We start from the raw sequence: 27,875 nt of genomic DNA on the forward strand, positions 1-27,875 counted from the left end.
TAAGTTCAGCACCTCCTGTCCTCCACCTCAGGAATGTAGACTGAGGGCGACGCTGAGACTAACTCCCCGGGAGAGAGAAGGTCAGAGTGCAGGTGCCATCATCCCCATGGCTGCGCGATCGTTTTCTCTTCCCAGCCAGAGATCTTGCCTGCATCATATGTATCTTCATTAGGCCGCCGGGTGGTGGACCGCGGGAGCCGGAGAAGAGGAAAAGGTGGGTGGAGCTGACACAGCCTCACTCTCAACCCGGCCTCACTCTGCTTGTCTCTGTGTGTGTGTGACGTCACTGGTTGTTAGACGCCAAGCGGGGCAGCCCTAGAAACCAGTGATCAGTTAGTGTGGCTGCAACTGGTGTGTGTCAGGGAGCCGCAACCCAAATGCGGAACACTGGTGTACCTCACAGAAGAGAACTTAGGATATCCGGTGACCAGATGTCCCCGAAACTGCAAAGCGGGGACAAAACCGGGGACAAACTTCTTCCGGGGACAGAGTCCTCAATCCGGGGACTGTCCCCGGAAATCGGGGACGTCTGGTCACCCTACTTTACAACTCCTTATTTTTTTTAAAGCGACAATTTCTGAAGTTTTATAACTAGATAATTTTATTGACCTCATCTATATTACATCTGTATCTTGCAAGCAATAAAGACTGCACATTATTCTTATTATATTAGGCATAGTAAAACAAGCGTTTCTCTTCTGTAAAGAAATGTTTTTATCCCGCTCTGTTAGGTTTGTAAATTAACTCTCCATTACGTGTAGCGTGCTGACGACACACGCAGCCCTTCTCAAAACTACAAGCGCCAAGCTACAGCAACGGACATGACGCTTTAAAACGTAGGGCGTATACTAGCCAATGATTCCAGATTGACAGCTTAGCCACCCAATGGACATGCTGGAAATGCTCTTCCTGGCCTATCGTGGTATAGGGTGGATCCCTTCCTGCAAAAATTGCAAGATGGCGCTGAGAATCTCTGTATGAGGACACGATCCCTCCAGAATTCGACATGAAAGGAAAGGAACGCTCCCCGGTTAAGGCCAAGCGGTCCCGGGGGGCGGAGGAGTCCTCTCGCGAACGTTGCGGAAAGAAGTTAAGTTCCACTAGCTGTAGCATCGACGGCGGCTCTGCCGCCAAGAGCTCGGAGGGCAGCAGCAGCGGGCGGCGCGGCCTACACCTAGACAAGGGGCTCTCCAGTAATCGAGATTATGAGTCTTCTGGAAGAGCCCCGGGATTGCACAGCTACGGATCGCCTGTCGCCAGCAGCGGGAGTAGCAGCAGCAAGGGCGCTGACAACAGAGGCGGAGTGGTCGCCCGAAGCTCGGATGGTCGTGGAGAGGCCGAGTACAAGTCGCTGCGGATCAGTGAACTGGGCTCGTCGTTAAGTGATGAAGCGGTAGAGGATGGGCTCTTTCACGAGTTCAAGAAGTTCGGTGACGTCAGTGTGAAAATCTCCCGTTCCGGAGACGAGCGGGTTGCTCTGGTGAACTTTAGGCGCCCTGAAGACGCACGAGCAGCCAAGCACGCCAGAGGCAGGCTGGTTCTGTATGATCGGCCGCTAAAGATCGAGGCAGTGTACACTACGGGCAGCAGCCGGCGTCGGAGCCGCTCCCCTGGCGACAAAGAGCCGTATAGCAGCATATCGGCTGCAGTGTCCTCATTGCCCTCCCACCGACACCAGCGGGGCCTTTCCCCTGGAGGCCTGGGCTACAGGGACTACAGGCTGCAGCAGCTCGCTCTAGGACGCTTGCCTCCTCCACCTCCCCCACCGCTCCCCAGGGACCTGGACAGGGACAGAGACTACAACTTCTATGATAGCCGGATACGGCCTTCCTACCCGCTAGACCCGCGCCTGAACATTCGAGAAGATGATAGCTCGGAGAACGATATAAGAGCCAACAGAACTCTGTTTCTTGGGAATCTGGACGTCAATGTGACAGAAAGTGAGCTGCGCAGGGCTTTTGAGAGGTTTGGTACAATTACTGAAGTGGACATCAAACGAGCCACCCGGGGGCAATCCTCTACCTATGGATTTATCAAGTTTGAGAATTTAGACATGGCTCAAAGAGCAAAACAAGCCATGGCTGGTAAGCCTATTCTCCGCAACTGTATTAAAATTGGCTATGGCAAAGCTACCCCCACCAGCCGGCTGTGGGTGGGCGGGCTAGGACACTGGGTTCCAATGGCATCACTAGCACGTGAATTTGATAGATTTGGCACCATTAGATCTATTGATTACCGTAAAGGGGACAGCTGGGCTTATATACAGTATGAAAGTTTAGATGCTGCTCAAGCTGCTTGTACTCAGATGAGAGGTTTTCCACTGGGGGGAGAGCATAGGAGACTTCGAGTGGACTTTGCTGATGCAGATCATGTTTATCAACCTCCTTATCTGCAACCTTTACCCTTACCCCATTATGACTTGGGGGATGCTTTTGCACATAGAGCTCAGGATTCTCTTAGAGCCAGGGATCGTACATCACCCTTGTTGTACAGGGAAAGAGAAAGGGACTTGTATGGAGATTCAGACTGGGTGCCACTTCCCATTAGAGACCGAAACAGAGTCCCCTATGATTCTTTGGATTCATTAGACCGCCGAGTTGATGGCTGGTCTTTGGAAAGGGAGAGAGAAAGAGATGGCATAAACAAAGAACAGCCTAGGAAACGAAGATTGCTTGATGAAGCTCGTCATGTGGACAGATCACCTGAAAGTGACCGTTCCAGAAAGAGACACTGTACTAGTCCTGACAGAAGCCCTAATGGCAGTGGTGGTCGTGATGGCCGTTACAGTGATACAGATCGTGCAAACAGGACAGAGCAGCCGTCGCCTTCCAGAGACTGGCGGGCAAGTCTCGAACGGGGACTTGAAAGTAAGCGTGATCGAAAGAATTCAAGCCCTGTCGAAAGAGATCGGAAACATCGCATTAGTGAAAATAAAAGTCCATTAAGGAAAGATGAGCGGCTTGAGTCCAGCAATAAAGTGAAATCTCCCCAAAAACAAGACACAAACCAAAATCTCTGCTTGGCTTGGCAAGGGATGCTACTGCTGAAAAACAGTAATTTTCCGTCCAATATGCATCTGCTTCAGGGTGATCTTGCAGTAGCAACTGGCCTTCTAATTGAGGGATCGACAGGTGGAAAGGTTGCGCAGTTAAAAATTACACAAAGACTACGTCTTGATCAACCCAAACTGGATGAAGTGACACGTCGCATCAAAGTAGCTGGACCCAATGGATATGCGGTTCTGCTTGCTGTTCCGGGTACAACTGAGAGCAATTTTACTGGTGATCAAGCAAATTCTACTCAACGCCCTTTGAGAAACCTTGTCTCCTACTTAAAGCAAAAGCAAGCAGCAGGGGTCATTAGCCTTCCTGTGGGAGGCACTAAAGATAAGGAAAATGCAGGAGTCCTTCATGCTTTTCCACCCTGTGAATTTTCCCAGCAGTTCCTGGATTCCACAGCTAAAGCCCTTGCCAAATCAGAAGATGACTACCTTGTTATGATAATAGTACGCGGGGCATCATAATTAAATGTTTATATTATGGGATACAGTACAACTTTTTTTGTTATGGTATTGCTAATCCATTCTATGTGAAGTAATATTGTGCCATGCCTAGCTGAAGTTTTAAATAGATCTAGAATCCTGTGTTGTAGAAATGTGTGCCCCCCCCCCCCCTTTTGCCATAACAAAATGGTTTTCTAAATGCTTAGTGTTACTAAAACAGGTCTTTATATGCAGTAAAGCATGCTTGTTATACTCACTGTGGAAGCTAAGGGGTTAATCCACACTGTGTAGAAAAGCTGTTTAAGTTGGTCTTTTCTGATCCTCCCCTTCCACTGTCCCCAATCCATCTGCTGATTGGAACAGCGCATTGAGAGCACATTCTCAGTCTGGTGTGTGTGTGTGTGTGTGTTTTTTTTTTTTTTTTTTTTTTTTTTTTTTCTTGAGGGTGCATATGATCAGCACAGGGCCAATTGGCAATGTCCACACAGAGGGTTGGGTCATGTAGCCTCATAGAGTCAGAGTAGAATAAAAACTCCTACAAGCTTTAAACAAGCCCTGATAGAAGTCAAGACTGCTATATACAGCTGAGAAAAGGCATTTATATTTACTAAAATTGCATTTCGATGTACTGTGAGGGACCAAATATAGTAAAATGCAGGGTCCTGGGTTTAGTAACACTTTTTAAATGTAGTCTTCTACACCCACTAGCTGTTAGCTTGTAGAGATCTAATAATTTTGAATGTGTTACTGAAACATGTAGGTCTTCAAAATTCTTTACCCATATAAGGAACCTCTTACTGTTTTTCAGCTTTAAAAAAAATATTTACTAAAATGAAGATTTGAGTTTCCCAATCGGCTGAATTATTGCTAAAATATAGATGAACAATGTTTTATCGCCTGTAAACTAGCTAAATTACCATCTGTCTTTATGGTATCTATAGCCGAATCTGTTTTGAGATTTGTGTCCAAATCTAGATTTGCTTTCACTTCCAGCCTTGTATACACAACAGACAACAGGAAGTGAGAAAATCCTCTCTAAAAAGGTGTGTAAATCCTCCCTCCCCCTGTGCCATGAAAGCCTCCCATTTACTGCAGTGTGTGCGCTTTCACACTAGGGCGGGACGTTTGAAAAAGTCCTGCAAGCAGCATCTTTGGGCTGGGAGCGCTGTAAATGGCACTCCCAAAACGCCCCTGCCTATAAAAATGAATGGGCAGCCCTTCCAAAGCGCTTTGAATGCCCCACGAAATTGACCAGCGCTGCAGTGTGAAAGTAGTCGTAAAGTGAACCTGTAATGCACTTTTTAAACCTAAAAATTCTGCTTAAGACCAGCCCCTACCAGATTTTTCCAATTATCTGAATTAGGAAAGACACCTGTGTGCCTCGCTAATGAGTTTTGCTTGGTTTCTAGGGGGTTTGACATCAGGTCCTGCCATCTGCACCCTTCTGTCCAATTAGAATGTTTTATTGACCAATAAGGGCATTTTCTCTGGACTGAACTGCAGTTGGCCAGTCTTCAAATGTTTAAAATGGCCCACAGGTTTTTTATTTTGTGTTTTTGTAGCACGTTTCTGTCCTTTTTGAGCTGTAGTTTGATATTCATGATCAAGTAATTCTTAAGATGCAGGTTTGATTTTTATATTGGGAAGCCTAGCTGGCTACCGCATGCAAGTTATATCTCATAGTATAAATGACTAAACCTTCTCCCCCCCCCCCCCCCTTTTTTTTTTTTTTTTTCCCCAGAAATGTATCCGTTAATATTTCCTCAGGCCAAGCACCCAGTTCAGAAGTAATGGGACTATTTTATGAGACGAAAATTTTAGGGTTGCCCGTTATAGCCTGTCATGTTCAATTTTTTTTTTCTTTTCTTTTGCAGGCTACAGTGTAAAAACAAAGGGGCTTAAAACTAGAAATTAGAAACCTAAAAAAAATTCCATTTTGCAGAGAGCAGTCTAAAGAACTATTGCAGGGAATGTATCAAATTGCAATTCCACATAATGTATAGACACTTGTTTGCAGTATGTATAGAAGTTCAGTTTGTTCTCATGTTTGTGGACATGGCAAGCCTGGCTCTTGCAAACTGAATTAATATCCTCACTGGCCATAATTGTTCGTAAATGTTGGTGAGAACATTGTTCACATCTACCAGCAATTCTCGCTATAATATGTTGTTGCAAAGAGTTATTTGAATTATTTTCTCAGAGCCCCCTTTGTGTAATGTTTCCATATCTGTGGCCCAAAAATTGCAGTTGTATTTAAAGTATTAGATATAACCTAGTGTTTACAGTAGTACTTTGAGGGGATCAGGGGTCTCCAAGCTTTTTAAACAAAAGGCCAATTTACTCTCCTTCAGTTTAGGGGGGTCAGACTGTAGCCAGTGGGAGTAGAAAATTCCACAATGTCAGTGGGCATAGCCCATATCTCAGGCTCAGTAGTTGATAGTATTTATGATCAGTAGGTGGGAAAAGTAGTGCTCCCTCATTGGTATTAGCGGGAGGAATTATGCCTCGTTGTCAGTGGGAGGAATAGTTTCCCGTCATTGGTGTCTACAGAAGAAAGTGCTCCAATGTTGGGGTCAGTGGGAGGAATAGTGCCTCATTAGTAATAGTAGAAGCAATTGTGCCTCATATTAGTGGGGAGGAACAGTGCCTCAAGGGCCAGATAAAGGTAAGCAAAGGACCACTGGTCGAGATAAACAAATGGTACTAACTGAAAAGTGGGGCTTCTCTATATTTTTAAAATGGGGACTCTGTGTGGTAGAACATTTTTATAAAGAGAGATTTCTAAGGCATTATCTGTGATGCACTACCTGTGACTTGTTAAAGTGGTTGTAAACTGCTTTTGACTACTTCTACCTATAGGTAAGCCTAGCATAAGGCTTACCTATAGGTAGTGGAAATATCTTCTAAATGTGCACCATTTAGGAGATATTTTACTTGTAGTCCGCCGCAAATGTTAACGGCGCATGCGCGGGGAAGAAACGAAACTAAGTGCCGTTTCTTCCCTAGCCTGTGCCATGAATTGCGGTTCTCGTGCGCTTCTCGTGGAAGTGACGTCACGTGGCTCCGGCGAATCACAGCGCCAGAGTCCGCAGCCCGGAAGGAAGAGGAGAAAGAAGATGGACGCAGTGGGGAAATCGCTGGATTCTTTTGGAGGTAAGTGTCACATAATGGGCTAATATGCGATGCATACTAGCCCATTATGCTTTACATTTGCAGGCTGTTCATGTAGCAAATGAAGTAATACCCATCAGCAGGAGTCGACAAAATCCGGGCGCCAGTTCGCAATTGCGACAAATTGTGACCTGGCGGCCTCAATTACCGGCCGTCGCGGGCCCGCCGCGATCGCGCGGTGGGGGCGCACGGAGGCACAGGATCCTGTGTCTCCGTGCGCCCCCACCTCCCCTGCCGCGGCCGGTAATTGTGGCCGTGGCTTTGCGGCCTTGTGAAGTCCCAAGCTCTTCCTTATATTGTGAAAGAATGTTACGCCGAGTAAATTGATACCCAACATGTCACGCTTCAAAATTGCGTCCGCTCGTGGAATGCTGACAAACTTTTACCCTTTAAAATCTCCATAGGCGACGTTTAAAAAAATCTACAGGTTGCATGTTTTGAGTTAGAGGGGGTCTTGAGCTAGAATTATTGTTCTCGCTCTAACGATCGCGGCGATGGCTCATGTGTGGTTTGAATACCATTTACATATGCGGGCGCTACTCCTGTATGTGTTCGCTTTTGCACGCGAGCTCGTCGGGACGGGCGCGTTTTCTGGCTCCTAACTTTTTTAGCTGGCTCCTAGATTCCAAGCAAATTTGTCAAACCCTGCCTATCAGGGTTTACTTCCTCTTTAAAGTGGAGGTTCCCCTAAAAATAAACTTTTAACATTGCATTTATGAGATTAATGACTATAAGAATCGGCTTTTTTTTTTTTTTTTTTTTTTTTTTTTTTAATACGTCCGTACATACCGTTTTCCTATATGTGTTCTCACCGCCGCTTCCGGGTATGACTGCACACCGACGTTCGGCTTCTTTCGGCATCTCGTGACGCGATGTATGCGTCGGTTGGATGCCTGTCAATCAATTAGGAACGCCCAGCCCCGACCATCATACCCGGAAGCGGCGGTGAGAACACATATAGGAAACTGTATGTACGGACGTATTTTTTTTTTAAAAAAAACAGCCGATTCTAATAGTCATCTCATAAATGCAATGTTAAAAGTTTATTTTTAGGGGAACCTCCACTTTAAGGGTAATTTTGCTACTTTTTGCCAAACTTGCATTTGCAGGTCTAAACGGCTTTGATTTTACTAATTTTTATCATAAAATACAACTGGATAGAGGTTTGTTTTTATATTGAGACTGTATTGCATTGAGCCAGTAGAATGGGGAAAGTACGGTTTACAATTTAACTTATGCTTTACTACTGCTGTTTACTACTGTTCTGTACTGCTTGGATTCATAGTGGACCTAGAAGTTGACTGGTTTAAGAACTGTAGGGGGTTTCTAGATTTTCTAATCTTACTGCTATGAGCACAAGAAGATTTTAAGTAGTCCTCCCCCTGCACACGCCTTTTTTCTTCCATAGTGAAGTCGTTGTCCCCGATTTGGTCTTTTGTTAAGGGCAAGGTGATGGTGTTGGAGTACCTCCCATTTTCCTGGAAATGTACATAAATCTGCTTTAATATTAAGTGAGTGCGGCAGGGCACAATAAAGGGGATTTTTTTATATACTGTATTTGTTGGCGTATAACACTCACTTTTTTTACCCTGAAAATAGAGGGTAAACCGCCTGCGTGTTATACCCAGGGGGCCGTGGAAAAGTTTTTTTTTCCTAAAAAATGTTCCTCTTAAAGTTGGGGTGTGTTTTATACCACTGTGCGTGTTATACGCTGATCAATACTATGTGTGTGTGTATATAATCTATATCCCGTAAGTGCCCTGCAGAGCTACAAATCTCACACTTGTAGTTTGGTTAACTACTAGTTTGCATACTTTTTTTAAACAAATTCCAAATCTGAAATATAATTTTTTTTTTTTTTTTTTTTTTTTTTTTTTTTTTGGAGATGTGTAAATTTTATAGGCAGTTTGTAAACCAGGTGTTTAATCACCCCGATGCATGGGACTCTTGCTGTTTGGTGCAGGCATAAGGTGAAGGTGCACCTTCCAGCCCTGGCTCAAGCAGCCTGTAAATTTTTTGCGGCTGTCATCTTCTCAATGTTTTATAGTCTGCCAGCCGTGGGGCTAAGTGTTTGCTTTCCTCCAGCACCTAAACACTGGAGTCTCATGCTTTGGGGCTAATCACCCAGTGTGCATGAGGCCATAGGGTTCATTCAATGTTTCCAAATGTATTAAATCCTGTGCAGTTTGGCACATACAGTTAAGTCTATATGTAATTTTTTAAGTGGCAAAGTTTGGATATCTGAATAACACTTGGTAATATTTGTTTTGCAAATTCATTAACGATCGTTTTGCAAAAACAAGGTAATAAATCCTCAGCTATGTCACATTCCTATTATAGTGCATGCTTTTTTGGGGTTGTAGCTTATAATGCATTTTACATATAAACTTGTAGGAAGCAGGAGTCGTCCTATAGTGTGGGTTTTTTTAATTAATTTTTTTATACGTTTTTGTTGCTCAAATGCTGAAAAGGAAATCTAAGATGCTCATAGGCCATTTCCTACCTCTCCCTTAGCTTGCACCCATTTAATCGGTGTATATTTTGTGAGCTTTCACTTCAAAGCATGATCACCATTGTATAAGTGCTGCAACTGTCCTGTATTTATCTTTACAGTTTGACTGTATCCCATAATCAAGTCTAGGTCTGTAGATTTGCTTGATAAATGTAGAAAAAATATTAAACTGACTTTTGTGCTCATATTCTATAAAATACAGATTTAGTGGATTTACATATGTCCTTTTTAAGCCCATTGAAGTTGGATTCATAAGATTTTTAATTGTAAAGCGGAGGTCCGCCCACAGCCGCAGACATTAAAAGCCAGCAGCTTTTAATGCAGGACACTTACCATTCCTAGAGTCCAGCGATGTCGGCACTGCAGCGGTTTCCATCCAGCTGTCGGGTGCTGCTGGCATAGCCATTAAGGGAACCCTGTAGTGATGCTTCACACCGGGTCCCTACTGCGCATGCACGAGGAACCCACTGCATTCTCCTGCTTGCGCGGCGATGGAGGGAGCAGATAGGCGACATCAGCGGTCGAGACTACAGGATATCAAAGATGGGTATCTGCCCCACCCCCCCCCCCCCGAAAGCTGCCTAATGTGGCACCGAAGGGGGGAGGAGACAAATGAGCAGGTGGAGTGCCTCTTTAAAGCTGTATACAAAATACATTTCTATAGTTGGTCCTTGCAGGCCTTTAGTTTGTGTTTAATGCAAAGAATTCAAGCTGTCTGAAATCTAATAAAACTCAGCACTACCTTTTTTCACTTAGTCAAGCCATTGTAGGCACAAGGTGTCTTCTATTTTTGTTAGGCCAAAAACTCTAGTTTGTTGCCCCATTTGAAGAAGTAAAGCCAAAGCTTGTTTGGCTGAACAACTCTTGTGGATCACTGGAGTGCATATCATTGTTCACTCCTGTGACCTGTGTTTGAGCAGGCTGAAGCCCACTTTCAACTGATGTCAGAGCTGGTCCAGGCTCGGGAAAGAACGCAACCATGTGGTCGGGATCCGTGCCACATGCCTGGTTTGGCACCTGGCTCGTGCTTCAGTAGTGAGGAGGGGGGCAGAGAGTGGTGACTGACAGTCACCAGCTCTCTGCTCGGGGAGCTCTGAGAACCAAGCAGTTAGCGGTGTTTGATCGCTCGGCTCCCAGCCTTAGAGGCGGGGGACAAATGCAGCATTGGACCGCTGCTTTCACCTGGGTAAGTGATTAAAAAGAAGAAAATCCCCATACTTTTGTGTGTGTGTGTGTGTTTTTTTTTTTTTTCCTCCCCCTCCCCCATAATATAATGTGGAGGTGAACTGGACAGGGCTAATAACATAGTTCCTGGGAACCTATAAACAGGATCAACAGGTGTTTGTGCAGTTCTCAAACTGTTGTGCTGATTGTATATCAAATAAGTTCACTTTAATGTGTTAAAGTCATAGGTTTTGCTTTAAGCAATGAATCGGTCATTTTCACATTACAGCAGCATAAAATAAAATTATAATGTAAAAAAAAAATAACCTTATATGGGCTAATGGTGGTGGCTTGATAAAATGGTTGCAGAGCAGTCAAGACTTTTTCTATCTGACACTACAAAAATTAAGCCCCCCCCTCCTCTTTACAGCTTATGCACACTTCTGTGTATTAAAAAAAAAAAAAATGCATTTTCAAATCTTTGCATTACATCCCTGAATTTTAAAGGCATGCAACACATGAAGAAAATGTTTGTATTGCATGCATATTACTAGTGTTTTGAATGCATGGTGAGGTGCACAAACCCTAATACATGTTATGTTCATGAAGAAAGCTTTGTACATCCATTTTAGTATTCATTTTAACAGCAATTTTTCTGTTCCAAAGAATAGTCTTTGTCTTATTCTGCACCATCTGCCCCCATTGCAAATGGTACTAATTTTTCTGTTTGGAACATGGTCATTTAGTATTATCATTCATTATGAATAGACTGCAATGCAAAAAATGCAGACTTTTTTTTTTTTTCGTGCAACTCGGTGCAGTGCATGGTATACGCATTGTAATATCCTTTGCTTTAACATGCTAGGGGTGGGGCACCACAGTGTGTGCTGGGAAGCCATTAACGCTTGGCACTGCAGTTGTCTAGATGCATTACAATAATGGGCCTTTTGAATACGCAAGTCTGGCTCTTATGAACCCAACTTAGAATTGGGGGATCTTCAAAATTTTTGATAAGGTCTTGCATGTACGTATGTTAATAGGAAAGATGTGAAATAATTACCCATAATCTCAGGGCACCAAAGTCAGTTTTGTTTTGTTACCTTATGGGGAAACAGAAATGAGTGTAGTGGTTTACAGCCAAAGGGGTAAAGCTTTTAGGGGAAAGATAGCACCTGTAATAGAGCAATAATATTGGCAGCCCTACTGTTGATTTATTAAGTCTTCACTCTTATAAATACCCTGGCCCTGCAGTCTTCAACATCCAACACTTCTGGGTATGTCTATTGCCTGCGTCACCTGTGGCATTCTGTTTCATCACTAGTGTATCCCTGTAGTGGTTGGCAGGTGAATCCACAATGTGCAGTATGGGGCATCTGACACACCTGAAAGTTTTGGGTGCTAAAGATTGCAGAAGCTGGTGTCTGGATTAGAGCAAAGCTTGAAGTTGTCAGTAGGGACTCGTAAGTGTTCTTTTTACAGACTGTGATAGTCACTTGATGGCCATAAACGGCCCACTAATGGCTAAATATGCTTTCCTGATTTAAATTCTTCCCAGAATACAGTAAACATAATGGCTCTTTGAATATGCTTGGTATGATGCAGATTTTTAAAATGTGTTGGAAAATATTACCCTTTGCTTGGTAGGAAAGGATTAAAGCCCAACTCTGGGCTCTGTCAATTTTGTAGTTTCTGTTAAATTTTACTTCTCCCTGCTTTGTATTAACACATTTTGACAGTGGGCCAAGACAGAAAACCTGTTTTGCATTGGTGTGTGTAGTGTTGTGTTGTGTGTTTTTTTTTTTTTTTTTTTTTTTTTTTTTTTTTTTATACCGCCTTGTCCTTTTGTAAGGTTTTGCCGAAGCGTAGAGTGTTAGCTGTTTTATATGCAGGGATAGTTTAGCATGTTTAATGCAAACATGTATTTTCTGTACTTGCTCCATGAAAGATCTAACAGGGGCTGTAAATCTATAAAACTGACCATGCCTAAAAAAGTTTTTTTAAAGCAATTGTTTCCCTATGTGAATATTACTCTTCCAGTGGTCTGTTTGCTGGAAGCTGTTGCTTCCATTATTCCTAGCTGCTGGAAGTATTCAACCCTTTGGATGGGTCGAATACGTGTCGTATCAAAAGCAGTGTGTAACATGCCATGAATGGAGGACAGAAAAGTAGCAGGTTTTTAAATAATGGGCTGGGGGAAAGGTAAACGGTCACTTATTCCCTATACATTTTTTATTTTTTTGCCTGCCTTCTGTTTAGAAATGACCCTGTAGAGACCGGGTTGTTTTTTAAATTACAGCGCATGTGCTGGTATCACTGTTGGGTGGGTTTCCTAACCATTCAGGCAACTCATTTTAGAAAGGACAGATATCCCATCCAATGAAAAGGCTTTAAGGAAGCCAGACGGGCTGTGTCCTGTGTGTACTGGCCAATGTCTCATGCAGTACATGTTAAGTGCTGTGGTAGTCTTTGACCTATTCTGTTTTTGCATTTCTGTAATATTTTGTCAAGTGTAGATAAAAGCGGAAAACCAAATTGCAGCTGTATATACTATAGTTGCTGTCATATTGTGCATTTTTTGGGCAGAACATTAAAAACTGTCTTGTGCGTTTTAATTCAAACTTAACACTGTGTAATATGCACTATAACGTACAAGAGTATACCTTTTTGGGCATACTTAAAGTCTTTGTTGTACTGCAGGAACAATCTGGCTTTTAGCTGTTTGGGGAGGAGTAGGCAAACCTCTTCTCCCATCAAACAAAGCAGAGCTTACATAGTTATTCAGGTTGAAAAAAGACACAAGTCCATCAAGTTCAACCATAAGAAATAAAATAATATCGTACGATCACATATACCCACAGTTTAAAGCCTCGTACAGACAATACGATTGTTGGCCAACCGAGCGTCTGATTTTTATCTTCAGGATGTGTGCCTGCAGCTTGTCTTGCATAGTAACGGTACACAATTGTCGGCCAACAAACACAAACATAGTGATGTACTATGAGGAATTTCAGCTATTGAGCGCCACCCATTGGGTCCCTTCTGCTAAATTAGTGTTTGAGCATTGATTTCAAGCATGTATGTTCTTTCGACTTTTGTGTGACAGACTTGTGTACCAACGATACAAAAATCGGACAACAGACCGTTGCCAGCCATCCAACATTTATTGGCAGAAAGTTGGACAACAATTGTCAGAATGAGCATACTAACGGTCAGATTTTAGAACAGTCTGTCAAGACAATCCCCTGCCAACAATCGTATCGTGTGTACAAACGAGGCTTTAGTCTGAGCGATGTCACCAGGTCTGTCACTGTTGTGCGAAATAGCAGGGGTCATGGCTGAGTTTATTTAAATATCTACCTAAAGGCAAAACTTTCTTGTTTTCTAGTTTTGGACAGAGTGGAGATGAAATGTGTTTGGTGTATTTCCCTCCAACCCCCTGTCTGCCCCTGTTGGGGAGAGTCATCCTCTTTTTGTCCTCTTTGCCGAAAAAGAAAATTACCAAATTTTGGGTTGTCCCCAGAACAGTAAGGGGGGGGGGGGGGGAGGAGATCTTCCAATGGGGGACTCCAATGGATTTCCCTTTTAATTTGCAGTGATTTACTCTCGCTTGTGGTTTTTACTATGGGACAGGAAGTGATGGTAAATCTCCCTAAGAGCTGGCCAAAAAAATTACTATGTAAATTGTTGTGTATGGGGTGTGTCCCCCCCCCCCCCCCCCCCCTATAGTTCCACTTATAAGATTCAATATTTGAGCATATTGGAGGTTTCCGTTCATGTTGGAAGATGTGCTCTTACTAGGGTTGTCCCCATACCAGTATCGGGACCGATACCGAGTATTTGCGGGAGTACTTGTACTCCCGCAAATGCCCCCGATGCCTGACCGAATTCTTAGCCCCCCCCCACCCTGCCGCCGCTTAGTTAATACGGGCGGGGAACATTACAGCTTTCATTTGAATAGCTGTAGTGTTTCCCGCTGCGCCGCGTATAGACACTCCCCCTTGCTCGGGATTGGACGGGTGATCTGTCCAATCCCGAGCAAGGGGGAGTGTTTATACACGGCGCAGCGGGAAACACTACAGCTATTCAAATGAAAGCTGTAATGTTCCCCGCCTGCATTAACTAAGCAGGGGCATCTAGGTATGGGGGACATGGCTGCATCTATGGGGGGGGGGGACATGGCTGCATATATGGGGGGGACATGGCTGCATTTGGGGACACATTTAAAAAAAAGTATCGGTACTTGTACTCGGTCCTAAAAAAGTGGTATCGGGACAACCCTATTCTTTACAGTGCATACTAACGCAGGTACAGTGCATTCGGAAAGTATTCACAGCGCTTCACATTTTGTGTTACAACTTTATTCCAAAATTGAATAAATTCATAATTTTCCTCAAATTCTACAAACCATACCCTATAACATGAAAAACGTTTGAAATCTGTAAATGTATTAAAAAAAATCACATGTACAAAACTATTCACAGCCTTTGCTCAATATTTTGTTGAGCACCAATTACAGCCTCAAGTGGTTTTTTTGAGTATGATGCTACAAACTTGGCCCACCTATTTTTGAGCAGTTTCTCCCATTCTTCTTTGCAGAACCTCTCAAACTCCATCAGGTTGGATGGGGAGCAGAGTTGTACAGCCATTTTCAGATCTCTCCAGAGATGTTCAAGTCTGGTCTCTCAAGTCTGGTCAAGGACATTCACGGATTTGTCTTGTAGCCACTCCTTTGTTATCTTGGCTGTGTGCTGAAGGGTCTTTGTCATTTTGGAAGATGAGTCTCTTTCTCTCCTCCTTTTCTTTTTCTTTTTTTCTCTCCTCCTTCTTTTTTTTTTTTTATTCCTTTCTGAAATCCAGAGCGCTCTGGAGCAGGTTTTCATCAAGGATGTCTCTGTACATTGCCTTTCCCTCAATCCTGACTAGTCTCCCAGTTCCTGCTGCTGAAAAATATCCCCACAGCATGATGCTGCTACCACTATGCTTCACTGTAAGGATGGTATTGACCAGGTGATAGGCTGTGCCTGGTTTTCTCCAAACATATGATTCTTGCTATTCCAGTCAAAGAGTTCAATCTTTAATCGGACCAGAGTTTTGTTTCTCATAGTCTGAGTATCCTTCAGGTGCCTTTTTGGCAAACTCCAGACGGGCTGCTTTTTTACTGAGTGGCCCCTCTACCATACAGGCCTGATTGGTGGAGTGCTGCAGAGATGGTTGTTCTCTGACCGCAGCTATATCAGCAGCAATGTTCCTCTGCAGAGGCGCTTTGCGGTGGTTTTTGACCCTTTCTCGGCCGCTAGTGGCCGAATAGCGCTGCGCCAAATGGCTAAATATGTTGGCACTTTCCTCTGACGCCGCCCCAGTATGAAAGGGGCCTTAACTGTGGGACCTTATATAGACAGGTGTGTGTGCCTTTCCAAATCATTTCTCCAATCAACTGAATTTAGCACAGGTGGACTCCAAGTTGTAGAAACATCTCAAGGCGGCTGATTGGTGTAAACAGGATGCACCTGAGCTAAATTTTGAGTGTTAAGGCAAAGGCTGTGAATACTTATGTACATGCGATTATTTTTTTTCAAGTTTGCAGATTTCAAACAAACTTCTTTTTATGAGGTATTGTTTGTATAATTTTTAGGGAAATAATGAATTTAATCTATTTTGGAATGGGACTATAACATAATGTGGAAAAAGTGAAGCGCTATGAATACTTTACGGATGCACTGTATTTTCCTGGTTTGCGTTAAGCTTTTTAACTTGACAATGAATGTCTTTTTAAAATGTTTTACACGTTTGGGTAGTATGCTGCAGAGTAGATATATGCCTCTGTATAAAGTGTCTGCAGGATGAATAGTTTAGTCATAACTGCTAGTGCTTTTTTCTTTCTTTTGGCTTTCTGTGCAATATAGGAACGTTTAAGTAACATTTCTAATGACAATAATTGTTCCCTCAGACATGTTTATGCATGACACTTTTTATAATGAATGTCGCATTTGCAACACTCCATTGATATTTTTCTTGAGTAAATGGTAATTTTATTAACATTAAACCAATTTTCCCTCTGTACAGCTGGGAAAGGAAGATTCTGATCTTCGGAGCTGTTAACAGTTGAACTTTGGATGAAAATGTCTGTTTAGGACTTGCACATTTTACTACTTGGCATCCAAAATCAAAACGTAATGTGTATCTGCTATTGTGATGCCAATTCCCGTGTTTTAAGTGAAAAACGTGATGACTACATTACATTGTACTATATACACAAGATTCCTGGAAAGTGAGGCATTGCCCCTTTTGGCACTCAAAACTTAACATTATGGTCATTGAAACGGTGCACAATTCAACTGATTTTGTTTTCATTCTCAATAAATTTCTTTTGAGGAAAATGTCTTTCTGCCTGGAAGTGAATTGCCAACAGCCATCAGACCATTTTGTTTAAGGGTACATTGTTCCTGATCACTTGAATAGTAGAACAAATTGATGTTTCATACTCTACAGGAAGTAAAAAGTTGACATACTTTTTAATAGCTTTTTTTCTTTTTTACATTTTGTGTTGTACAAGTGGAATAACCTAGTTCTGTTTTCATATCGGTTTTCTTTCTGTTGAAAGGATCATATGGCTACTCATGCTCCTTTAGGAGGGATCCATAATTTACTGCAAGACACAGAAAAAAAAATCCTACTTTTTTTTTTGTTTCGTTGTGCCATGCCCTGTTTTGGAAAATACAGTAAAAGCATTTTGATTTGTTTGTGTCAACCAGAGTGATCACAATCTTTGTAATTTTGAAGTTTAAGTCCTTTTGCTTGCAGCAATCGAACCACATCAATCTCCATAGCAAACATATAAAAAAAAAAGCAGATTGAAGAAGCATCCACTTCTGGGATCTGAGCACTCTTGTGTAGAGGTGGTGTTAGCCTTGCTGTGCACCCCAATATGTAATGGTCACTTTAAGGCCATTTGGGAAGGGTTCTGTGAATTGTTTACATTAGCATGAGGAACAGCAGTGTGTGCCTTACATTTCAGATTTAAGGTCAAGCCTGAATTCTTTGGAACCTTCTTCAAAAACGAATTTACTGCAGCTCTTGGTTCCAGGTTTTGCAAGTGTTTTTTTTTTCCCCCAGTCTTGTGGGAAAAAATGATTCAAGAGCATAGCGTGTTGCCGCAGGAAGCTATGCCACTTGGCATGTCATGAAGATTATATGAAGTCTCAAGTCTCCTTGCTTCTTACTTTTGGTCAGGATACCCACAACAATGGTGAAATCCCAAGTGTTGACCACTCCTGGATTGGAAGAGGATAGATGTTGCCTGAGAATCCAACTGAACAGCCTTCTGCTTAGGGACAGGTGAATAACAGGTGTGTTCCCAAGGAAATCTCTTGTGCAAAGGTAAGGTAGTGTTTAAAAAAAGAAGGAAAAAAAAAAAAGGTTTAACGTTTGTAAAAAGTTTAAAGATCAGTAACCATGTGGGTCAGGATCCCATAAGTAATTTTTGCTAAGCATCATTTTTTTTTCTCTCTCCCCCCCCCCCCCCCCCCCCCTTTACCTTTTTCAGTTTTTTCTCGACTGGAGAACGGGAATTTTTAAATCATTTGTAAATCTTTTATGGATATATGGAGTCGCAATAAAATTAGATGAGCATCTATGTTCTAAATTACACAACTTATTTGCAGCCGCCATCGTTGTACAAGGTGGCTCATTCCCGCAAATCCCTGTTACTGTACATTAGTGGTGTAACAGATCGTCACCGATCTGAATGGGTCACCCTGTTTGGATCGACACACCCCAAGCGATCCGCGGAGCACTCTGCAGCCTCGGCCATAGGAAAGTCCCCGGCTTCGGCCTATCTCCGGAGTGGAGGTCATCTTGTTACACCCGGCGGCCGCTGTCTCGACAGGAAGTGACGTTTCGTCGCCGCCATCTTGCTCCACCCCACACTCCTGCACAGTAATGCTAGCGAGAAGGGGGCAAGTCGATATCTTGTTACTCAACTGAGTTTCAGGTTTCACAGTTCTTTTCAACACAAAACGGAGCTTGGAAATCCAACGGACTGTTTACTTGTTAAATTTTAAAAGCAGCGGCAAACATTACATGCTTGCTAATGTGACAGAACACCTCTCTGATTTCAATCGGGTGCTCTTTCACATTAGGAAGCATGTAAGGTCAGGAGGTTTGCTGCTTTTAAAATTTAACATGTAAACAGTCCGTCGGATTTATAAATACTGTATTTAACCACTTAAGCCTTTAGGCAGCTAAATGCCCAGGCCAGGTTTTGCGATTCAACACTGCGTCGCTTTAACAGACAATTGCGCGGTCGTGTGACGTGGCTCCCAAACAAAATTGGCGTCTTTTTTCCCCCACAAATAGAGCTTTCTTTTGTGGGTATTTGATCACCTCTGCGGTTTTTATTTTTTGCGCTATAAACAAATTGAGCGACAATTTTGAAAAAAATTCAATATTTTTAACTTTTTGCTATATCACCCAAAAACATATATAAAAATTTATGCGACATTATGGCGGACACTTCGGACAATTTTGACACATTTTTGGGAGCATTGTCATTTTCACAGCAAAAAATGCATTTAAATTGCATTGTTTATTGTGAAAATGACAGTTGCAGTTTGGGATTTAACCACAGGTGGCGCTGTAGGAGTTAGTGTACACCGTGTGTGTGTGTGTGTGTGTGTGTGTGTGTTTACAACTGTAGGGGGGTGTGGCTGTAGGACTGACGTCATCGATTGTGTCTCCCCTATAAAGGGGATGACACGATCGATGCAGCACCATGGTGAAGCACGGGGAAGCCGTGTTTACATACGGCTCTCCCCGTTCTTCAGCTCCGGGGATCGATCGCGACGGAGCGGCTATAAATGAATAGCCGCGCCGTCGTCCCGGATCGCTCCCCGAGGGAACCCGACCGCCGCATGTAGCGGGGGGGGGGGAGGCGGGCCTGTACGTGCCATTAAGCATATAAGCTCCGTTTTTGTGTTGAAAATAACTGAAATCTAAAACTCCGGTGGGTGTAACAAGTTTTTTTTTTTTTTTTTTTTTTTGCCGATCCGAAAAATGTTCCGATCTGTGACGGACCTGAGGATTGATCCGATTTTTTTTTTTTTTATTTTTTATTTTTTGATCCGTTGCACCCCTACTGTACATTGCCTCGGTAACTCGCTTTTGAGGGAGCCAAGCAGCCGGTCTAGCTACCTGCGATCGTTCCCCTCAATGACAAATGAGGCAAATCTCCGTTCTGACAGATAACACGGATTCTGTCTTTCTGCTATGCAGGAAGACGGATCTGTGTGTTGTCCCATTGAGCCCCCATATAGTGAGGGGAACACAGTTAACCCCTTGATCGCCCCAGATGTAAACCCTTTCCCTGCCAGTGTAATTGGTACAAAAACTGATTTTTTTTTAGCACAGATTATGTAATGGCACTGGTTCCCAAAAAGTCAAGTTTCTAATCTGTCCACCACAATATCGCAGTCCTGCTAAAAATCACTGATCGCCGCCATTACTAGTAAAAAAGAAAATAATAATAAAAATGCCATAAATCTATCCTCTATTTTGTTGACTCAATAATTCTTTTGCACAAACCAATCAATATATGCTTATAAGGTTGTGTTTTTTTTATTACCAAGAATGTAGCTGATAACATATCGGCCTAAACTGATGAGGTTTTTTTTTTTTTTTTTTTTTTTTTTTTTAGGGCAAAAAAAAAATAATGCAGAGGTGATTAAATACCACCAAAAAAAGCCATTTGTGAAAAAAGCATCAATTTTGTTTAGGTATGACTGCGCAATTGTCATTTAAAGTGATGCAGTGCCGTATCGCAAAAGTAAAGATTTACCCACTTCCTGACCAGGCCATTTTCTCTCATTCATGAACGGACACAGCCTTAATCTTGACAAAGTGGGTATTGGCCTTCATTAAGGAGTGACTAGGCAGAAACTTATAGAAGGTGTTAAACACATCATACAGTACCGCCCAGTGATCTACGATCAACTGCCGACTGGGTGACAGGCCATACTGTTTCAAGGGTGACGTGTCCTCTGGGGGGGAACCCCTTGTCTCTCTCGCAGCTAGGACGGTGGGTTGTTGTGTACCTTGACTTGGAGTCCCTGTTGGTGTCAGTCGCGTAGGTCAGCATGGCGTCAGAAGCAGACGTCTTTTCCCCTGAAACACCTGAGCTAGCAATTGATGCCCCTGCACCCGATGTATCGGGCTCTATGTCCGCAATCCTAGATGCTTTTGTTGCCAAGGTGGAAGCGGTGCGTGGGAAAACGGGGGGGGGGGGTGTGGTTAAAAGCCCCCCCCTCCCGCCATCTTCTGGGGACAACTCTGATGAGGAGCCGAGTCCAGCTACGGCTCATGACCTTGGCTCTGATGTATCTCTAAGGATGCGGACCGAGACCAGGCCAGACAGTAAGGATGACTCTGGATCTGGGTCAGCGCACAAAAAGGCTCTGGTAGGTGATCTTATCACCGCAGTGCGAGATAAAAAAAAAGTCTGCGGAAGCAACATAGGCGCTTCGGTCCCTTTTGGGTTCTGTAAGCCGACCCGCACTGCTAAGGTGTTTCCTTGTGTACCTTATCTAGAGAAACTTTTATACAAGGAATTAGGGTTGTCCCGATACCAGTATCGGGACCGATACCGAGTATTTGCGCTAGTACTCGTACTCGTGCAAATACTCCCAATACCAAAATAGAATACATTTTTTTTTTTTGTGACATCGAGCGGTGCATAGAGGCAGGGCCGGATTAACCGTGGGGCTGATCATAATATAGGCCCAAACTTAATTCTCTCACCAGGGCCCGGCGGCCGGCCGACGACCGCTATATAATAAATCCACACGTCCAGGCAGCTGCAGCGCCATTGGATGGCACTGATAGGTTAGGATGAAGGAAAAAAGGTGGGACAGCCGCACTCCAAAACTCCTCCTTTAATTAAAAATCACAAAATACATGCCACAGCAAAAAACAGCACAACAAAAGAAAAGCTGACATTTCGCACTATGCCTTAGTGCTTCTTCATAGCTATGAAGCTTTTCTTTTGTTGTGCTGTTTTTTGCTGTGGCATGTATTTTGTGATTTTTAATTAAAGGAGGAGTTTTTTTGGAGTGCGGCTGTCCCACCTTTTTTCCTTCATCCTAACCTGCATTTTGATTGCACTGCCTGCACCCTTGGCTCGGACCACAGGAATCAGATTACCTGGTTCTCTTTGAGCGGTTACCCACTCTCTCATTTCATTTTCGGATGGCACTGATAGGTGGCACTGGCATTGATTGAATGGCACTCATAAATGGATGGCACTGATAGGTGGCACTGGCATTGATTGGGTGGCACTGATGAGATGCACTAATAAGCTGCCTCCCTGCACTGATGCACTAATGGGCACTGATCTGCACTGATAGGTGGCACTGGCTAGCTGCACTTTTGGGCACTGGCACCGATGAGCTGCACTGATAGGTGGCACTGGCAGTGATCACTCCTTCAATGATATGTAGTTTTCCAGTACCGTATGCTAAAAAACAGCCCCACACCATGATGTACCAGTTTTTCATAATTCTAAAGAAAATATCCTTAGTCTGTATTGTGGTTTGAAAACGGTCACATGACATTTAAAAAAAGTATCGGTATTCGGTATCGGCGACTACTTGAAAAAAAGTATCGGTACTTGTACTCGGTCCTAAAAAAGTGGTATCGGGACAACTCTACAAGGAATGGGACAAACCACAGAAGGTTTTTTTTTTTTTCTGTCCCTAAAAATTTGCCGGTGCATTTCCCTCTTGAGGAGAGTTTCCTCCTCCGATAGTGGACCCTCCTGTGTCCAGACTAAACAAGGTAACCCCAAATCCGGTGGAAGGGGCTCCTTTCAAGGACCCTGTGGACAAGAAGGCTGAGGCGGTCTCCCGCAACCTATACACATTTGTGGGTTCGGCCCTGGTGTCTCACACTCACTGAATGGGCAAAGTTGCTGCACAATGGGTTAAAAGCATGTCAGGCTCCCTTGGACGAGGTTGCGCTAGCCGACAAGTTGGTACAGGGCCTAAAATTTGTCTGCGAATCGGCCTTGGACACTATTCCTCTGCTCGCCAGGACCTCAAGCTGTGCAGTGGTGTTACGCTGTCTGCTCTGGCTAAAGTGTTGGTCTGCGGACCAATCTTCCAAGAAGGCCCTGATGGATTTGCCCTTTAAGGGCGACAGACTTTTTGGAGCATCCCTGGATGACATTATTAAAGATGCCACATGGGGTAAGAGTACGCTGCTCCCACAATCCAAAAAGGGAAGAGAGCCACACCGTAGGCAAGGGCCCTCCTTCGCCACGCACAAGCGTTTTTTTTGTCCACCCAGCGCGGCCAGTAAATGATCCCAGGTCAATAAAGCTGAGGAACAGAATCGTCCCTGGTTTCGCAATCCTGCAAACCAATCCACGTCCACATGAAGGTTTGCCCCCACTCATCTCTCGGGTGGGGGGACATCTTCGACCCGGTGGACATCGCAGATCTCCGACCACTACCAATTTGTGGCTATCCCCTTTGGCCTGGCATCGGCACCGAGGGTGTTCACCGTGCTCGCCCCGATTCTGGCCCTACTAAGACAGTGTGGCATTGCTATTGTGGGCTACTTGGACGATCTTCTGAGTGCCACTTCAAGCTCAGAATTAGAGGTGAGTGTGTATCTGTCAGACCCTCCGATTTTGGTTGGGTGCTGAACATTCAGAATTGGTGCCGACTCGACGCCTAGTGTATCTGGGGTTGATTCTGGACTCCTCAGACAAAAGTATTTTTTTTTCTCCCTGTGGAAAGGTTGCAGACTCTTCGGGCGGCGGTTGACATCCCAAAGATGGTCATCGCTCCGCTTTTGCATGCGAGTACTGGGTCTCATGGTAGCCTCCTTCGAGGCAGTACCGTATGCTCAATTTCACACGAGTGTTGCAGAAGGAAATTCTGTCCAGATGGGGACAGGTGCCCATCGACCCTGGATTGTCAGGACCTCCCTGGTTTGATGGCTGACATCACCGGCACGTCTGTCCAGGAAGTCGTTCCTTCCTTTTCACTGGATGGTGGTCATGACGGATGCCAGCCTTCACCGGTTGGGTAGTCTAGGGCAGTGTTTCTCAACTCCAGTCCTCAAGGCGCCCCAACAGGTCATGTTTTCAGGATTTCCCTCAGATGAAACGGCTGTGGTAATTACTAAGGCAATGAAACTGATCAAATCACCTGTGCAAAATAATGAAAAACCTGAAAACATGACCCGTTGGGGCGCCTTGAGGACTGGAGTTGAGAAACACTGGTCTAGGGGGTCCGGTCGGCCCAGGATCGCTGGACTCTGGAGTAATCCCACTTGCCGATCAATGTCCTGGAACTCCGGGCGATCAGGCTGTGCCTCTCCACATGGTCTCAGAGGCTACAGGGGCATCCAGTCGGACAATGGCACAGCGGTGGCGTATGTCAACCATCAAGAAGAAACAAGAAGCTCGGCTGCAGCGTCGGAGGTCGGCCACATCGTGAGGTGGGCAGAAAGAAGCGTACCGGCCCTGACGGCCGTATATATTCCATGCGTGAAAAACTGGCAGGCGGACTACCTGAGTCACCAGATGCTGGACCAAGGAGAATGGTCTCTGTACCCGGATGTGCTTCAGCTCCTTTGCCAAAGGGGCACACCAGACGTAGATCTCCTGGCATCTCGACTCAATCGGAAGGTAGGTATTGAGGTTTGTGCCCAGGTCAAGAGACCCAGGGGCAGACGCGACAGATGCGTTGGTGGCACCGCGGAGTCAGTATCGGCTAATCTATGCTTTCCCTCCTCTGAAGCTCCTTACTCATCTGCTTCACAGAGTAGAGGCAGAGGGGCTACCAATGATGCGAATTGGTCCGGATTGGCCTTGGCGTCCTTGGTACGCCGACCTAGTATACAGCGTATAGTAGCAGACATTCCTTGGCGTCTACCGCTGAGAGAGGACCTGCTGTTGCAAGGTCCCATACTTCATCCTGCTTTAATGGCATGGCTATTAGCCAGGTGCTAAGAGACCAGGGGCCCGTCAAAATCAGTGATTTCTACCATGAGGAGGGCTTGGAAGCTATGAGGATTTACCATCACACTTGGAATGCCTACATATCCATTTGTGAGGTAATGGGGTGGCGTACCTATTTGGTTTCCAGAGTCCTGCTGTTCTTAAAGCGGGGGGTTGGACCAAAAGCTTGTCTTAAAGGGGTTGTAGAGGTACAATTATTTTTATTTTTTCTCTAAATGGCTTCCTTTTACCCTTAGTGCAGTCCTATTTCACTTGCCTCATCCTTCGATTTTTGCTTTTAAATGTCCTTTTTTTTTTTGAGAAATCCGCACTTCCTGTTCTTCTGTCTGTAACTCCACAGTAATGCGAGGCTTTCTCCCTGGTGTGGAGTGTCGTGCTCGCCCCCCTCCCTTGGACTACTGGAGAGTCAGGACGCCCACTAACACAGCTTTCTTCTCTATCTACAACATAGAGAGCCTCCTGTAGTCCAAGGGAGGAGGGGGTGCGCACGACACTCCACAACAGGGAGAAAGCTTCGCATTACTGTGTGGGGGTTACAGACAGACCAGGAAGTGAGAATTTCTCAGGAGAAATATGGACATTTACACGCTACACCAGAGGGGCACAACACCAAACCCTAACCGAGGCTCATCACCTAGAGGCAAAAGACAACACGGGTCACATATATAAAAAGGGTATAACCACAACAACCATATACCACTAGGCATTACGAACTTTGGCTTTCATGTAATGCAGGGATAAACACTCCATAGTCACATATTATAGTAGCAAGTGCTGGTATACAGATTTGAAACTATAATAAAGTTAGCGTTTTGAGTAAAATATATATTGGCGGTTGACCGATATGGTGTTTTTTTTTTTTTTTTTTTTTTTTAAACCTGGTGCCTTTTTAGGATGCCAGTAATCCAGAAGTGATGTCATAATATTGCTTCCGGTTAAGCAAGTTCGTTGCTAGGTCACTTAAAAGAAAACGCTTGCAGATCAAGATTTTTCTTGTCTGAATTCCTATTTTGTCAGTGACTTTCAATTCCTGTTTCAGGTCAATATTGAGGCCGATAGGCCAGCTGAAGAGCAAGGCAATTTGCACTTCCAAAAATGACCTTAATCACTTATTTCTGTTAGTAAAAGGTTTACTGTAGCATGATCAAATACTCAGGATTTGATCAGCTCCTGGGCTTACTGCAATTAAAAAATGAAAATATGGTAGAGCTGATCAAATCATGAGCTCCATAAAGGTTGCCTACAGCACCATATAACCAATTTTCCCCTTTGTGGCTACATCGACAGGATGCATCTTGCATGCTTGTGATTTCATTTCAAACACCTGCCTCATTGCAGTAAGGATTAGGTTGCTGTTAAGACCACTTTCACACTGAGGCGCTTTGCAGGCACTATAATGCTAAAAATAGTGCCTGCAAAGCGCCCTGAAAGAGCCACTCCTCACACTCCAGTGTGAAAGCCCGAGGTGTTTCACACTGGAGCTGAAGGAGAGTGGTGAACCATGGCCGTCTCGGCCAAAAGGGAAGGACTGCTATTATCGTGGATGACGACTTCTTGAGTCTGAGAAGAAATCTCGGTATGAGAGGTGTCGGGGGGGGGGGGGGGAAGATGTACCCCAGATGGAACTTCCACTTGTGCTGCAGGCAATCCGTCCCCTCCACTAATGGGTAGGGGAATCTCGTCCGGTACATCTTCGCATTGTCTGGAGTTGCTGCCAGGTCTACATCCGGCATGCCCCAAGTTTTTTGTTATGAGGGAGAAAGCTTGGTAACTTGGAGCCCACTTGTGGGAAACCAGGCTCCTGCTTAGGGTGACGGCCAGCTGATTCTGGGGTCCCGGTACATACATCGCTCTTAGCCCCGACAGATTCACTTGTGCCCATTCGAGAACTGGGTGGACTTTCTGCATCATGGAACGACTTCTGGTGCCTCCTTGCCTGTTGATATAGGCAACTGCCACCCTGTTGTCCATTTTCAGCAGGACTTTCCCTTTCAGGAGAGGACTGAAAGCCAAGAGAGCTTGGAATGCTGCTTTCATCTCCAGGACGTTCGATACTACGTCCAGTGTCTCAAAAGACCAACGGCCTTGGACTGCAAGTTGCTGGTAGTATGTTCCCAAGCCCTCCTTGCTGGCGTCCGAAGTGATCACCTCCTGAGGGGGGGTGACTATACGTTTAACTCTTTAGATTGTACAATCGGGTCCACCACCATAGAGACTGTTTGACCTCCTTTCGGATGATGATTAGTTGAGACATCGATATGCCATTCCATTGATTCAAAATTGATATCAGGAGAGGTCTTGGGCCCATTGAACCATAGGGATGGTTGCTGATGGCGACCCCAGAATGCTGAGACATTCTCTGTCTGGAAGCGTGGTGGATAAGAGTAACCTCTTTGCCTTTTGGATTATGACAGAATCTTCTCTTGAGGAAGCTCTATGGTATTGAGCCGGGTATCTAGTTCTGCTCCCAGGAAAACCATTCTTTGGGTAGGTTGGAGATTTATTTTTCTCACTTTTTTTATTTATTTTTTTACCCAAATTTTTGAAGGGTGGATGTTAGGGTATCTCGATGGAGTAGAAGAGACTCTTGGTTGTCTACGAGCAGTAGAATGTCGTCCAGATAATGGTGGACTCTTAAACCTTGCTCCCTTAGTAAAGCTATTACTGGTAACAGGACCTTGGTGGAGGTTCTGGGAGCGGTGGAAATCCCGAACGGAAGGCTTTGAAATTGAAAGTGTTGATTCACGGAGAAACTTCTGGAAAGCGGTGTGAATAGGAACGTGCAGGTAAGCGTCCTTCAAATCCACGGAGAGCATCCAGTCGCCAATGTTAATGGCATAGAGGATTGATTGTAGGCTTTCCATCTTGAATGTCTCCACTAGGATTGAACGATTGAGATTTTTCAGATCTAGGGCGGGGCGCAAATCCCCAGTCGTTTTCTTTACCAGGAACAGAGTTGAGTAGAAACCTTTTCCCCTTTGTGGAGGTGGTACTTCCACTATGGCCTGTTTTTGAATTAAGTCTTGAACATATTCTGTCAGCACCAGCTTCTTTTCCTGAGAAGTTGGGATTCTGGTTGAGACGAACAGGTCTCTGGGAGGATGATTCTTGAACCTCCATTTGTGTCCATCTTGGACGGTAGCTACCGTCCATAGATCTTTTATTAACTCTGCCGAAACCTACCTGAAGTCCTTCAGTCTGGCTCCTACTATGGCTGGTTGGGCGGGCGTACCTTCAAAAGGACTTCTGGTCCCCTTTGGCAGGGGTCTTAGGTTTTTGTAGTTTTAGGAAGGAGGACTGTGGATTCTTCCAATTCTTCCTGTACTCTCTGCCGGGCCTGTATGACTTGGCCTCCCTATACCTGTCTGGAAGGCTTCGTTAGGCGGTCTTTCTTGCTTCGACCTTCTGTCTGAAGGGATGAGGCCTGACTTCCCGCCGGTGACCTTTGAAATGGCCGAGTCCAGCTTCTCTCCGAAGTGGTTTGTGCCATCAAATGGGATTTTGCA

The 27,875-nt window shown here is 44.5% G+C and overlaps 1 protein-coding gene across 1 annotated transcript; it reads left to right on the forward strand.

Annotated features, from left to right (window-relative positions):
* The first annotated feature begins 852 nt into the window (after positions 1 to 852).
* Positions 853 to 17,097, forward strand: RBM15 (RNA binding motif protein 15). Its single transcript, XM_040337600.1, has 2 exons — positions 853 to 3,505; positions 16,413 to 17,097. Exons 1-2 carry the CDS (start codon positions 1,007 to 1,009, stop codon positions 16,446 to 16,448), a joined length of 2,535 nt encoding a protein of 844 aa, XP_040193534.1. The 5' UTR covers positions 853 to 1,006; the 3' UTR covers positions 16,449 to 17,097.
* The last annotated feature ends 10,778 nt before the right edge of the window (positions 17,098 to 27,875 follow it).

The sequence above is a fragment of the Rana temporaria genome, chromosome 2 (genome assembly GCF_905171775.1).
Source record: "Rana temporaria chromosome 2, aRanTem1.1, whole genome shotgun sequence".
Lineage (NCBI taxonomy): Eukaryota > Metazoa > Chordata > Amphibia > Anura > Ranidae > Rana > Rana temporaria.